The sequence below is a fragment of the Ornithodoros turicata genome, chromosome 8, assembly GCF_037126465.1.
Source record: "Ornithodoros turicata isolate Travis chromosome 8, ASM3712646v1, whole genome shotgun sequence".
Taxonomy (NCBI): domain Eukaryota; kingdom Metazoa; phylum Arthropoda; class Arachnida; order Ixodida; family Argasidae; genus Ornithodoros; species Ornithodoros turicata.
The window spans coordinates 36,763,496-36,778,278 of record NC_088208.1 but is presented as its reverse complement, the minus strand read 5'-3'; the positions used below and the strand labels follow the sequence as shown (position 1 = coordinate 36,778,278).

General features: G+C 48.0%; 2 protein-coding genes across 3 annotated transcripts in view; both read left to right on the top strand.

Moving 5' to 3' along the window:
- LOC135367186 (dual oxidase maturation factor 2-like) overlaps nucleotides 1-5,526 on the top strand; it is a 59,781-nt gene extending 54,255 nt beyond the window's left edge. For both annotated transcript variants that reach the window (XM_064600336.1, XM_064600335.1), the window contains exons 6-9: nucleotides 675-886; nucleotides 2,577-2,743; nucleotides 4,408-4,628; nucleotides 4,745-5,526. In XM_064600336.1, the coding sequence (XP_064456406.1) occupies nucleotides 675-886; nucleotides 2,577-2,743; nucleotides 4,408-4,628; nucleotides 4,745-4,826 (682 nt within the window). In that variant the 3' untranslated portion in view covers nucleotides 4,827-5,526. The remainder of the gene's footprint in view (nucleotides 1-674; nucleotides 887-2,576; nucleotides 2,744-4,407; nucleotides 4,629-4,744) is intronic.
- A 3,649-nt stretch (nucleotides 5,527-9,175) lies between these two features.
- Nucleotides 9,176-14,783, top strand: LOC135366222 (neprilysin-2-like). Its single transcript, XM_064598891.1, has 10 exons — nucleotides 9,176-9,311; nucleotides 9,744-9,805; nucleotides 10,239-10,286; nucleotides 10,361-10,420; nucleotides 10,519-10,575; nucleotides 10,637-10,696; nucleotides 10,838-10,876; nucleotides 11,092-11,154; nucleotides 11,488-11,553; nucleotides 12,443-14,783. The coding sequence occupies exons 2-10, from the start codon at nucleotides 9,770-9,772 to the stop codon at nucleotides 14,717-14,719; spliced, it is 2,706 nt and encodes a 901-aa protein (XP_064454961.1). The 5' UTR covers nucleotides 9,176-9,311; nucleotides 9,744-9,769; the 3' UTR covers nucleotides 14,720-14,783.

Below are 14,783 nucleotides of genomic sequence, written 5' to 3'. Positions count from 1 at the left end.
TTTATTTTTATGCCCAGTCGTCTCGTCATGCCATGTCCTCTGGACTTTGAACCTCACCACCAGTTCACTAAAGTAATTAACAGATTAATTAAGATATACCCTCAAAAAGCGTGAGGGTTTTCAGCATTCGGTTGCACTATATGACATTACGATACTCGCGAAGAAAACGGTTGGAATCATCCACGTGGTTTATCAATCATGTTACGTACTCAGCTCCCACAGCACGCAATTTCGGTCGATCCAGAGCGGAAAGCGCCCAGTTCAGGGTACGTAAGGTTAAAATTAATGAAATTAAATTAAATGAAAAGGTCCGCTACTGCGCCTTGTGCTTAGTCCTTCGTCCCACGGTCTCGTTTTCGTGCAAAGAGCTCGTACTCTCGAATTTCATACCCTTTAATCTTCTATTCAGTTATTGTTTAAAGAAAGTACGCATCGTGCAGCTCTGAACCGTTTCCTATTACTACCGCTTGAACTAACGTCATTCTTCAGCACGCCACAACAAAGATAAAAGCTTTATGTTCCTTGTGGCGTCGCGCTCTTCTTGTGGACATTTGTGCTATAACTTAACTTTAGCTAAATTTATTTCCTCGGCAAGCATGCGCGCTCCGCGCAGCCCTTGTACTCAGCACAGCCCCGTTGCAGCTGATGATGCTCTGACTTGTGCTCGTTTCCAGGACGGCGTTCGCGCTATGGCTGTTGATGAACATCCTACTGTGTGCGGTGCCACGGTACGGAGCGTACACCATGCAAATAACTGGCGCTGTGATGCTCTTCTCCGACGCCATGTACATGTTCTTGCTGCCGGCCAGCCCTCTTGTCATACCTTTTCAAGGCGGCCTGCTACGCTTCACCTTCGGCTGGTGCTTCTGGGCAGTTCTTGTTGCAGGTATGCTGATGTCTCCCACTGTCAAAGCGATGTCCATGCTTCATTTGCACGTTGTGACTCACTCGAAAACAGTTCTCCCCTGGACCCGTGGCGCACTACAAGACGAAACGTAGCGTCTCATCGTCATTCATGTAGTTGTTGTTGTTCCATTTGATCCACCATCACCGAATCGCCGAACTTTCCATTTGTCAACGAAGCTTCTTGTCTTTTTTTTTTTTTTTGTGGTATCTACTGGTTTGTTGTATTAACGGTATTTGTTGCTTGCGGTAACTATTCTCGTCAATACAGCTGCGACAGGAGTGCGCCGCTTACAGCACCGAGCGCGCCCTGCAGTACCTAAGCAGCGCAGCGAGCACATTCGAGCAGTGTGCCACGACTTCCCTGACATTCGTATCCTGAACCTACGACAGAAGCAGTAGCTGCTAAATGAACGCCAGCCGCATGAACCATAAATCAAAGGCTGCCCACAGCGATGGCGTTGGTGGTGTTGCCTGAAGGTGACCTCTGCTCGGAGGAAAAGGTCAACGACCATTACGTCTCGACCGCGGCCGTGCATCGTTGGTGGCGTGCTGAAAGGGGTAACCGTAGAGGGTGGCCCTCAAGTGCAAGGGCTGCCAAGCGACCACGTATCTAGGTCAATGAATACTTGAGCGACCCCCAGGCGACGGCTTCTTACACATTGTCACGTACGTTCCAGGAACAGGTGCCGTTGGCGGTCTCATTCTGAAAGCGAAAGACGATGATGATGATGTGTGGTTGGGGCCTTTACTAGGAAATGAGAGCGAGTAAGCCTCTCTCCTGTCGCAATGCTCTCTTGGAGACTGCCTTTTAGAGTTTTACTAGAACAGGCGTCACTTCCTTTCTGTTAACTAACTGTTACTTTCTGTTTATTACTGAATGCGAGAAGCTGTTTCATTTCCGGCAGATCCCGCGAGTTCCCGCCTAGGTTCGGTCTTTAGTTCCTCGTTAGTTGCAGCAGACGTGAGGACACTCGTTTCACGAACAATTGCGATGGGTAAAAAGGTGGCTTCTTTTAAACGCCTCCACGAATTAGGAGTAAATCCGGTAAGACTTACCTACGGTGGAAGTTGTGGAAGCGGAACAAGACACGCAAGCGGGAAGACACTCAAGGACAGTCGTCTAGTACGGAGTAGATGCGGAAAGGAGAAGGAAATACTGCAGTTGCTTGGGTGTTACCACCACGAAGCAACCGCGGCTATGAGCAGTGTACAAATGTGGGTACCAGAGCGGTGTTAGCGGGAAGGAATGGGAGAAAGGGGGTTTATGTCCCGAGCCGATTCAAGGGAAACTGTTCCGTCTGGAAGCTCTGCCGGAAGACCCATGGAAAACCTCGGACAGCATAGCTGCGGTGCCGTCCGAAGATTCGAATTCACCATTTTCTGGTCTCTAGTGTCACGTTTAGAGATTCGACCCAGCCGAGTTGTACTCCAGTTGCCGAATGCGGGAAACTGCTGTTTGAAAGGGGCTCCATCTGCCACATCACAACAAACACAACCAGCAATGGGGTAGAGTATTGACCCTGGTAATAAAACTCCCCAGCCATCATCATCATCAAATAAAGTTGTTGATGCTCTGTCTTGCATTTCCTTCTGTCCCCTGTCCAAACTGCTGCCCATGAACTCGCTTAACTCCACTGTTGATCGCCTGAATTGGTTTCTCCCTCCCACAGGTGTGATCGCAGTGTTGTGCGGCTTCGCAGTTGCCGTGGTGGACACGCTGTTCCCAAACAAGTTTTCCACCATTCTACAAGTAGACTACGACACACCGTACCGGTATTTCGTGGGGCAGGACCTCGGAGATCGCAAGACTAGCACGATATCCAACATTGGCTCGAAGGTGAGGTGTACGAGACGGTACATTCACAAGGAGAGAATGGCTATTGAGACTCTGTCCGCGTGTGTCTGTTTCGTACAACCACTTCTGTTCCCAATTAATGGCGCCGAGCCACCTCCTGCTTTCTTTCTTCTTATTTCCTTCGGCGTCACCGTAACTCTCTGATGCAGGTATGTATTCACCACAGAGCTGGCCCATGAACGTCAGGTCACATCACTATCTTTTTGCAGAAGTTTCTTCCAAAACCCGTTACGAGCTATCCCATCCATTAACTTCCACGACTCATTTGCTGCTTCTACGATAATACTTTTTTTTATTCCGTGTTAGCGCTGCGAAGCAATTGTAGCTATGAGCGGCGTACAGCTGTGGACAGATGGGGAGAGGACAGCAGGAAGGAACTGGGGGACAGGGGGATTAGTGTCCGTCCTGGGCCGACTTCACGGGGAACAGTTGTTTCTTGACGCTAACACGGAATGAATTTTAAAAAAAAACTTGTGGCCTCCTTTCGCGCTTTTCTGTGCTGTCGTTTCTTTGAGGTGCTTAAAATGCTTTTTTTTCGCTTACATTGATTCTTTGATACGTGTGTTTCATCCAGACAGAAAGATAGCGTATCGCAAAAAAGGGTAATGAAGTATTTAACTTGTGTACTACGGCTACGATAAAATGTCCCGCTCAGATTTCAAAAGGCACGACCTTGACTGGTTGAGAGGTGCTGCCTCGGGCAGGGCACACGTGCACGGAAAGCACAGCTAATCCGCGCCAGAAAACAAACAAGGCCTATCGATGGCCCACATCGCCTACCCGCACCCATCTGGCCTCGTTGTTCCTCCAGCACTGTTGATCTAGACGAGCTAATTAAACGGAAATAAAATTGGAATTAGGGTTCCGCTGTACCTCTACCCCCTCCGTGCTTCTCGTCTCCGCCACGTTTCGCGAAGGGAGGACGCATGATCAAAACGAGAGACAGAACAAAACGAAACATGAGGTCGAGCGTATATGACTGATGATGGCTGTACATGAGAACTGTGTCGAAATGTAATTGTCTGTCACGAGCATGCGCGGAGGTTCATCCTATATGCCAAAGCCATCTGGAGTGTGCGACGAACCTCGGAGAGTGAGCCGCAGGCGCTTTCATGTGGCCTTTGGTTCATGTGACCAAGAACCAACGGGCGGCTTCAGTGACCCTGTGGTACCACGACATCATCAATTTTCGGACGCGTGGATGCGATCTCCAGGTATCTATGACAAAGTACTTTGCTTCCAGAGCACGAAGAAACGACTGATCGCTAGATGTAACCATCAGGCCACCGGTGGCTCTCGGGTCCTGCTAAAATCCAGCTGTAGATCTCGCTTCCCTTTAGGCATCGCTCATCAATTTGCAATGCGTACAGCATTATTTGACGTGAAGGGGGCAGCCTGCGTTATCATTACACAAGCATTGCTGTGACAAAAAGGAATTGAACGTGAACGAAGGTGTCACGTTCTGTCGTCTGTCACCTGGGGGACTGGGAATGTATTATCTTCTGCCGTAGCACAGTACCACTCATCTGCTACTGGGATACACGGAAAAACAGGCATCTATCAGCGCATTGGAGTGGGAAGAGTAGAGTTGGACATGTAAAGCTGATCGCTTAATGGACTTATCTCACGGTCATCTCGATTCGCAGCTGAGCCTGTGCCCTGACGGTTCGGACTGTCCGAAGGAAGCTCTGGCTGTGGCAAGCGGGAGCGTTGGAGGCATCGACAACGCTGCCTTCGATAACGACGACGATGACGATGGGAGCGTGGTAATCGATGGCAAGAGGGCGGTGTCCTTGCAGCATTTCGGAAAGTATGCTGCTAAGGAGCAACGGCGAAAAAGCAGCAACCATCTACAACTGCCACCCAGGTAAGCTTCCTGTCCTGGAATGATTGTCTGTGTCGCTAACGTTTGTGCCACGTACTTGGGGAGCCTGAGCCGACAGGAGTTACCTTTTACAAACGGATTTTTCTTCTGTCTTTCAGAAGAAGCACGGGTTTCAGCTTCACGGTCAGTCCATCCAACAAGGACGTCAACATTGACCTTCAGTCGGCGGCAATGTGGTGATGCGGATGCCGTGTATTATCAACTGAACTCCAGTCATTTCATTCCTGCGCATGTCTGCCAGATCGTTCAACCTTATATCGGGGCTACTTCCACCCGTAAAGAAAAGGAAACCGGAAGAAACTACTCGTGCTTTCAAGTTGAACGAGCAGGGCAGATAAATGGCGGCGTACATCCCGGACAGTTCGACCAGAGCCCTCTAAAGTGCCAAATACTAACTTGGCGTTAACTGTGCAAAACGACGTCCCAGTGGTGGAACTAAGTACGCCCGTGCTACATACTCTTACTATGCCCCGTTGTGAACTGGTTTAGGGACGCTTAACCTGAACACAGCTCCGGACAGTCTTCCTCTTTCGTTCCCTCTAGAACGTCTGCAGTATAGATGGACGCACTGTAGTCTGCGCGCGCCGTCGTCTGCAAGCTCTTCACAATGCACAAAGGCCATGTAAACCAGCTAGGGGCCTAAGGCTAGCGTTGAATATACAGGACTTCACAGTACAGTACTCTGATCCATGCACCAGTCTTCAAGAGAAGTATTTCACCATCTCTGATGCAGAACCATCGAAGCAGTCGCAATGCAGAATATTTGTGCCCGTCCCTTGCAAGTGGTGGCCTCAGCAGTGGGGACACCACAAAGGTGACCCAGTCTAATCCTACTGTACTTTGCCACATTTTCAAATCACCAAAAATCGCCTAAACAACAGGAGAATTTTCGTTTTCAATTTCTAATGAACAACATGTTCATTCCAAAGCGAACGAGGCGATTGACACTTAGGCCCTTGGCACTGCATGCCCACAAGTGTCGACGCCGACATCCAGTCACTGGTACACCTTAGCTTCGATACATCTCCTCTACACCTCTAGCAAGTTCATTGCATCTCCATGCCACAACGTCTTTCAACGTCATATTTCTGCCTCGTTCAGTCTCGTGTGTTATCTAGACGAAGATAGTTAACAACGACAGAGACGATTGAACATTGCTTGGCCAGCTTAGACAGGTCGCTGTGAAGAAGGCTGGAGCAATCAGAACAGATGAATTTTGTTTGGTCAACGGCTGGCCCGCTATTAAAAGGCAGCAAAGAGCCGCATTACAAAAGCGGATTTTATGTAGACATAATCGCCGTTCGAATGCAAGGACTCTTAGCTACAAGTACTTCGCCAATATACTCACACTTTGCAAACGGCATCAGTGCACATGACCTCTCAAAGCCAATTGCGTACTTATTGATTAATATGAACGATTCACAGCACAAATATTTGTCGCGTAAAAGCAATTAGAGTACACTTACGTGTAAGTCGCGGACGCGTAGTGCAGCTTCGAAATGGCAAGAAACGTTAATTCAAATTCAGAAGTGACTAGTCTTCGTGTTTTCTGAACGCTTGGTGTCGCAGGTATCGCTTGCTCAAAAAGAAAAAAGAAGTAGGGTGAAACAAAACGCCACCTTCCATGCTTTGCCGCAGCCCTCTAGATAACAAAGCATGAACGCTTAAACGACGTGACGCAGTCATTGAGAGTCTGCCAGTCACGACCCACCACCGGCCGCATGAAGCCACTGGTAGCCAATCGTCTGCGGCGATTGGATGAAGCAGACGACATTCTGACATTGTATGTCTATACGTGGAGAATGAGTGAGAGAAGGCATACACCAAGCCTTGTGCATCTAGGCGGCGTTGGTCAAGTTTATCCGATGGAGAGGCCATCACCGTTAAACCTCTATTCCTAATTATCTATCTCTAATTATCCTTTGAGCATCCGCTGTCGTTCTCGGCCAGACAAAAAAACATACAAAATTATTCGCGTCAGTGGTTGTGCCAACGACATCTTGAGATGCGGCGTTCTCTGTCCGCGGGTTCTTCTTGTCAGCCGACCTCACAATGTTGGTGCCGTGCGATGCGCGATCAAGTATGCGGCCCTCCAGCTCTTGCAAGACTCGAACGCCACTGCTTATGCACTGGACTACTGACTTCTATATATAGTCCAATACAAACTATACACGGTCTTTAGGAACGGGTAGCTTGATACTGTCTTCATCAAGGACCCGGACACTGAACTGATACTCCTGGTGATACTCTTATAAAAGTGCTGTGCTTTCCCTGACATAGAGACCCTACAGCTGACCTCGTGTGCCCTGTCTGGCGTGCACTCTGCATGTGTGCTGTGCGCGGGATGCAAGACGCTTGTTCAGAGGCTGGTCCTGGCGTGGTCCAGGCACCTGTATACGGACCTGCAACGGGCCGTCCTGTGTGTATGTGTATTGTGTATAGTACGACAATATTTCGTGGTTCCTGGACTGAAGATGCTGTGGCATACATGCTACCGACAGATCAGAGCAATAAAGAGCACGGATCTCTGTTGTTCATTCTTGTGTTGTTGTTGCACCGAAACGCAGGAGGAGATATTGCGTTTAAGAATGAGAGTAACACTCCTAGAATTAATTTACTTTTTCTGCCCTTGACCCGGAGGAAAAGGAGCTCCATCTATAACGTAGCAATGTCTTGAGTTTAAGTAGTTGTAGAAGGCATGTGAGCCTCATCCTGTCTTGTTGCTGTTCCGTCCTCGTCCTTCCTCAAGCTCAAGGAAATGTTGCCTTCTATACATCCGCACACCAGCTCGCTTGCCTCCTTGTGTTATGTTCAACATTAAGTAGTTGTGTACAGAGGCACAGACAGCTGGACAGTACGAGATTCCACCGCCGAGAAATTTGCAGCCTTGGGAAGTAATTTAATTAGAAATAACTAGTTACTTTCAGAATCAGAACAAGTTTTCCACGCTGATTTCGGAAAGCGTTCGCATTTTCTTTCAGTGCCCTTAGCGGTAAGTTGTTCGTGGCTTACAAAAATTGCCCGTGGCTCTAAAAGAATGGAGATATGAAAAGGGTGCAGCTCTATCACCGCTACTCATACACAAGCGTGTGGCACGTCCACGGCATTCGGATGTGGCCCTCGACAACCACTATGCTAGGACACGCTCGCGGTACCCTCGCACAGAGGTACAGCGCCGGCACCCTAGCCTCGTATAGGGGTCAAATTAAAGTTAATTTTGATATTGCTACAATATAAAACGCTATCATTACTCTGATGACAAGAAAACAGTTCTGTGGTCAGGGCTCCTAAGTGCAATATAAAAGAAGCATTGGTCCTGTCTCGTGTTCCAGTTGAGCGAGTGTTCAACATTGGTAGGGCCGCTTTGAAATAGAGCGGGATAGACTTAGAGACAAACGTGCATGGAGCAGAGGCTGTTGCTCCAGTACAACCTGCACAAGTACTCACATTGCACTGCTAAACAATGTAGTAGAATAAAAGTTACTATTTGTGCGGAGTAACTGTGCCTGTAACTGAATTTTTTTTTGTTTGTTCGTGTTGTAACTGGAACTCAGTTATTTTTTCAAGTAACTTTTCCCAAGACTGAAAATTTGGTAGTAGTGACTGACGAGGTGCAGGAACCCCAAAGAAACGCGTAAGAAAATACGTACAGAAAATAAAATATACATAAAAGAACGACAAACGGTTGTGAGCTTCCAAAAACTGGACGGGTACGAGGGAGCAGGTGTTACGTGTCAGTCCATCTTTGTAACGTAAGTAAGCACCGAAAGAGGACGCTGTATGTCATGGTTTTCTGGTAAGCACCCTCAAGAGTACAACGCCCTTTCACATCCTCGATAGCACTTCCCCACCCCACCCGACGACTAGTGGTTCAGTCAGTGGCCTATACTTTGCAAAGCACAGTCCATTTCCAGATATGCCTGTGCACGATTGCGGACCGTTTCGCTCCTTCAAACACCCCGACTAAAAGGATGTGTTTTTCTTCATCTTTTTTTGTGTTTTGATCTTTTAAATTTTGTCTTAAGCACCACGTCGCAACTGCGATGCACGGACGAGTGCTGATACAGGGAGTACAGTAAGATGGGAGTAGGGATCAGGGGCGGGTGGGAGGGGGGATTGCACGCGTCCTCGGGGCAACTGTGCCGACATCTGTCTGAAAAGTCTATCGGAAGACGTAGAGTGAACCCGACGCGGCCCAGTCGGCGGTAGGACTCGATCCTGCAACCTCCCAGTCTTGAGCGTGACCTTGGGGCTACCACCAAAGAGCGACCACGGCGCTCCTACTAAAAGGTGCACTTCTGTCACATGAGCGAGCCGCTGATGTGCAAAGTGGTCTTGTGAATGTCGTTACAGCGCAATAATGATACCTAGTATTTTCGTGCCTCCAGCGGCGTAAAAGAGCTCCAGCGTATACGCATCGACCATAGCTGGGAAACATAGCCACGTTTAGCCATTAGGTTAGCCCTGGCCAATCTCCCTTGGTGGTTGGCGGCCAGAGGCGAAGGAAGAAGAAGAAAGTTAGTTGGAAATTGTCACGTGCTTTGCACATGAGAACAAGGAGGAAGAAGAAGAAGCCACGGTTATCCGTTCGCTGCCACGTTGTACGAGCATTCCTTTCCGTCGCAGTAGTCAAGTGCTCTGTCCAGCTTCTGCAATCTCTGAAAGGTAAGCTTGCTGCGGATAACGTAAACGGATATGTGTCGGTTCTGCGTTGCTTTATTCAAAAGGCCGAGAGAATAGTCCTGCTATAATCTGGTCCTGCTATTCCATCGCAAGAGCTGGACATAGCGCAAAACCCTACGGCTCCGATTCACTTCGCCACCAGAAATGATAATCGTGATAAATTATGCTCGTGAGAAATCAAAATATGTAGACTAACTATAGGGTAAGGAAGTCGCACGGCGACCAAGATGAAGAAAAGACGTCAGTTCCGAGATAATGTGAAGGGGAACAGAAGGGAACCTCAGAATATTCTGTAAGGGTCTATAGGGTAGAGTATGTGGTGCTTACTCTTTCCGTTCGGCGTTTGTGTGGAAACTTGAATTTTCGAATTTGGAGCAATTTTAGAAAAGGCAATGAAATAAATTTCTGTTACAGGCTGGATGTTACGCACCTAGGACACAATGGAAGAGAGCACGACTTCGCTCCCCGCAGAAAAGGTAAAAATGGGACTGTTTTCGGAGCAGTAATACGAGCTAGGCACGATTATCATTTATTCCTAGAAGACCCTTTATAGCTTTCGACCTTTAGGTGCGGTGAAGGACGTAGGTCTGAACACATTGTAGTCCCACCTTCTGCTTTTTTAGAGGAAAGAGTAAAACTCCTCCTTACAAAACATTTTTCCTTGTCTAATTTCTCTGCCTCACAGCTCTCCTTAGTCTTCCCCTTACAATGTATCCGTTAGAAATCAAATTATGGTTGTAATCCTCATCGTACCAGTCCTTCCATGGTACCATGTTGACATCATGTCCCGATTTCGTGTGCCTTCAAATTGTGTGACGTCACTCTGTACTTCTTGCCCCACTGTCCTGTCTGATTCCTATAATATTAAAGAAAAACGAAAACGTCACTAAATATGTGTCCGCTTTGTAGCCCTCAAAATCCAGGAGCAAGGAAAAGTCTGCTGATCCTGAGAAAAAGGCAAGAGCACGTCGACGGCAGAGCAGAGGAATAAAAGTGGCTGGCTCCTAACAATGCCATCTCGTATCTTTCAGAAATCAAAAAAGTCCAAAGAAAAGACTGAGGACTCAAGGACATCCGACAAAAAGGATAAGGTATAGTTACACCCGCACACTTGACTATAGGTTGCGACGACAAGGACCAAACAAATATACTCGTTTCATATGCCTAAGGATGACACCTGTCATTTCAGCGCTCAAAATCCCAGGAAAAGACGACAGAGTCAAAAGCATCCAATCCTGAAGAAAAGGTGTAGTTGCCCACGAGAATGTTGAGTCTAACAAAGCAGCTAACAATGCTATACCTTTCAGCGCAAATCGAAGAGCAAGGAGAAGACTTCCGATTCACTGGCGTCGCATCCTGATGAAAAGGTACAACCCTACGAAAACCTTCATATCCGTATCGTTTGCGCGCATCACAGTTTCGTTCGGGGTTACTAGGACATACTATATCCGAGAGTAATAGTTCTAAGAACAACCTGTAACGTGGCATTCGGTTATCGATCTTTTCAGCCATCGAAATCAAAACGCAAGGACAAGGCAGCTGAAAGAGTAAGTAAGTTGGCATGGGTATAGGACCAGTGCAAGGAGTTTTACATGTCCATTGTATGACAGTGGCTTTATGCGTAGTATCTCTTTGCCTCGGAGCGAACCTCTAAACGTTTTGACCAATTTAACCCTATAGACTAGTACTTAATTTTTGTACGTCAATTTCTGCATCGACTTGTCCCGTTATATATCATGGGTGTGTATGACATGTTTTTCAGCGCGCTGAAGAAACATCGCAAGAAAGAGCAGACGAATCTTCTGTCGTGGTTAAGCCTCGAAAGGTATAGGTGCTCTTCTCGAATCGACATTGTTTTCTCAGAGTAGTGCGTCACTGACACAAATCTGGCGCAAAGCGGTTTGCGAGTGTCTCTGGAATCGCGTCAAGAGAACAGCGCACGGGTCAAAATAAACCGCAAGAACGACGAACATCTAGTCAGTGCCAAACATGTGCTAAGGTAGAAAAACACCGGGCTAGTATAGACACTATATACCGGGTGTTTCACGAAGGTCCACACAGGTGTACACTACGCGGTGTAGTTCATTTCAAAGAGTGTATGAACAACTTCAAAAATGCAATTTTCATAGCTCTGCTTTATGGCGGTAAAACATTTCAGAGCTCCAAACGGAAGACTCAGGACGAAATGGTCGGGGTCAGCCTTCCAGTACCACAAGGAAACAAGGTAATCTGTGTGAATATTAAAATTTGGAAACTACGTTATTTAGCAACTGCGATCGCAACTGCATCGTGCGATCGAATACGTATGGTTTACAAGACAAAGAGAATACCACAAAAACCAACGTTATCTACAGCGTCCTGACTGGAGCTACCACACGCAACCTGTCGTTGATGTCGCCAAATGACAATTATATACTTTTGGCGACCGTAACCTTGGAAATTATCATTCGACCGATATTATTGAAAACTATCTACTATCTAAAAATGTGTTGTAACTGAGAGCCGTACAGTTGAGCCAAAAAGCGCATCTGCATGCTGCTCCGCGCAAGAAATATATAAACCGTAACCCAATCACTTACTCAGTAATCAGTAATCACTTAATCAGTGATCACTTAATCAAGCGTCTGAAGAGCGTATGCAAATGCTCACTGCTCACTTGGTGTCTGCTGCCATTAGCCGCACAGACAGCTATTCGTAGTGCCGCAGAGGCCTGCGTCAAGCAATCCGTGTATTGGCGTGGGTTATTGAGATGTACTGCGCTATTTCGTGTAGCCCAGGGGCGTATTTAAGAGTCTGTCATGGGGGGGGGGGGGGGGGGGTCTTCAGGAAATTTCGTGCTTTGCGGCACAGCATCATCCAGGAGGGTTTTTATATAGGGAACACAGCCGTATGGGGGGCAGTCGCCCCCCCCGCCCCCCTTAAATCCGCCCCTGGTGTAGCCTTCATAGGATGCATGTAAGAGGTAACGCGCATAGAGCTTTTCGAACGCTGACGATATCGACGAAACTGTACGTAGTAAGACATTGAAAGCAAGTGTCGACGCTTATTCGCACTGCGCACACGATTCAGGCTACGCAGAGTGAGGTCTTTTAACGTTAAGGTTTCTTCTCCAGAGGGAACAAGAGACCAGAGGAACATCACCAATAACGTACGCTCTGGCAGGAGCCGTCCTGGTCATCATTCTTGGACTGGCGATACTGGGGCTGTACTTTATTCTCAAGACCGGTCTCCAAGGGGAAGGTACAGGTCCGAGCCACACGCCTCCAGTACCCACCAGCAACGAAGTGACGACGAGTGCCACTCGAGTACCCGGTGCCGCAAGCAGCGATGTCACATCATCAACTCTAGTACCTGGGGCCGCAAGTAGCGATGTCACAGCACTGACTCGAGTACCTGAAGCGACTACAAGCGGCGGTAAATCTTCCAGCACGCCTAGTCCAAGGCCATTCACTCAAAGCTCATCGATCTCCACCATAAGGTATGACGAAAGCATCACTGGCTGTACCACGGATGACTGTCGGTACATTCAAAACCTCATCGACATGTCTGTGGACAGAAGTAAGGATCCCTGCAACAATTTTTACGAGTATGCGTGTGGTGCAGCCAAGAGAAATTACGCCGCTCAATACGACCTTGCCCAAGGGGGAACTCTCGATGTACTCTCACACAGTATCTCAGAGTCAATCAACAGTAGCATGGACGGATCAATTATACCAAGCAGAAACCAAAGGGTAATCGAAAAATGCGCCTCATTCTTTCGCCACTGCCTCGATGCATCAGCGAACCGAAGGAGCAATTTGGATGCCATAAAAGGATATTTACAAAGCCAACGCATGGATCTGGAAAACCGTAATCTCCAGTTTGACTCCTTCGATATATTCGTCAAATTTACGTTAGACTTGGACATACCTTTAATATTCGAATTCTCCGTATTTAAAGAGTCGCCGCACCTTATTATACGCATAGACGAGCATCCCATGACCACAAGGTACATGACCGGCTGGTACAGCAGAGGAAGGGGTAAAGCCCGATATGTCCACACTGTACTTTCGGACATCTATAATAGGGCATTCGCTGAAGATTTTTTAAACGAGCTGGTGGACAATGTGACATCCATAATTAGAGTAATCAAGAGGAGTCTCCGTAGACTTCCCTTTAGTGGAGTACATATCTGGGAAGTAATCTCGGCGGCTCCCGACTCACCACTTTTACAGCGGTGGAACGCGGCGCTGAGCCGCTACTTTACAAATGGAACCCTCTTCCGATTCTACACAGCCCACATGAAAATACTGCGCGACAGGATTATCACGGAAGACGCCACGATGAAGTGGTTTATGGCGTGGAGGACGGCGGATTTTCTCTACGCCACACTCGGAGCTCGGGATGGCAAGGATGCTCGGGTTACGAGAGAGGAATGCTACGGGATAGCGAACACGTTGTTTCCGTTTGTCATGAGCTCCGCGGTGCTCTTCGCATCCGTCGAAGAGGAAAGGGTGAAGCGCGTGAAAGCCATGTTCGAAAAGATAATTAATGCCTTGGAGCGATATCTCGAATACAGCGTCGTAGTAGTATCCAATACCCGAAAGGTTGCCCAGACAAAGCTGCAGGGTTTGCATAAGAGGGCAGAAATTGGTTACGCGTCTTACCGAGTGAGCACTGAAGCAAACCTCGCGGACCTCTACCGGTCCGTGCCAGACTTGAACGGTCCCTTCATCATGGACTTCGTACACGCGAGCGAAAAGACTAGAACGTACTGGTCCATAGTCTTTGCGGGAGATCTGGAGTTCGCAGCCAAGTGGAAAGGCGAACTGCCGGTGTTCGACGGCAGCGTGCATTACGACGCGACACAGAACAAGCTTACAATTCCGCCTGCTATGATGATGAAGCCTGTCTACGCACTGGAAGCCCCTCCCGAAATTAACTATGGCGCTCTGGGACGACTCGTGATGAATAACATCATGCATGCATTCGACGAGAACGGACAGCGTTACAAAGAGGCAGGTCATGAAGAAAATTGGTTCAATTCTGAGAGCAGGAGGAACTTCGATGATAAGCTACAATGCTTATCTATCATGGTGAATGGACTGCCCAATGCAGTGAAAGCACAGCACATTTCGAACGAATACATCACAGACGTCATGGGCACCGAGCCCATCATCGGGGCCTACAACAACGAACCATTGAAGAGCCACGATGTTAACCCGGGAGATAAGCTTTTCTACCTATCTTGGTGTCTGCTGTGGTGCGGTAAGCAGGTCGGAGACCGCCGGTTGGGAACCTTAGAAAATAGGTGCAACTTGCCTCTTATGAACACGGATCATTTCGCTACTACGTTCGGCTGCGCTTCCAATACTTTAATGAATCCTCGGCTCAGGTGCGTCTTCTGGTGAGACTTACTGCGGGACTACAAGTAGTACCGCGCACCGTGCTCTGATATTAAAAGTGATATGTTTA

What these genes read in the sequence shown, in the direction of transcription:
- LOC135366222 (XM_064598891.1), top strand. Translation starts at nt 9,770, where the DNA reads ATGGAAGAGAGCACGACTTCGCTCCCCGCAGAAAAG. An exon ending in CATCCGACAAAAAGGATAAG is followed by an intron (nt 10,421 to 10,518) that starts GTATAGTTACAC and finishes CTGTCATTTCAG; the next exon opens with CGCTCAAAATCCCAGGAAAA. An exon ending in AGGACAAGGCAGCTGAAAGA is followed by an intron (nt 10,877 to 11,091) that starts GTAAGTAAGTTG and finishes CATGTTTTTCAG; the next exon opens with CGCGCTGAAGAAACATCGCA.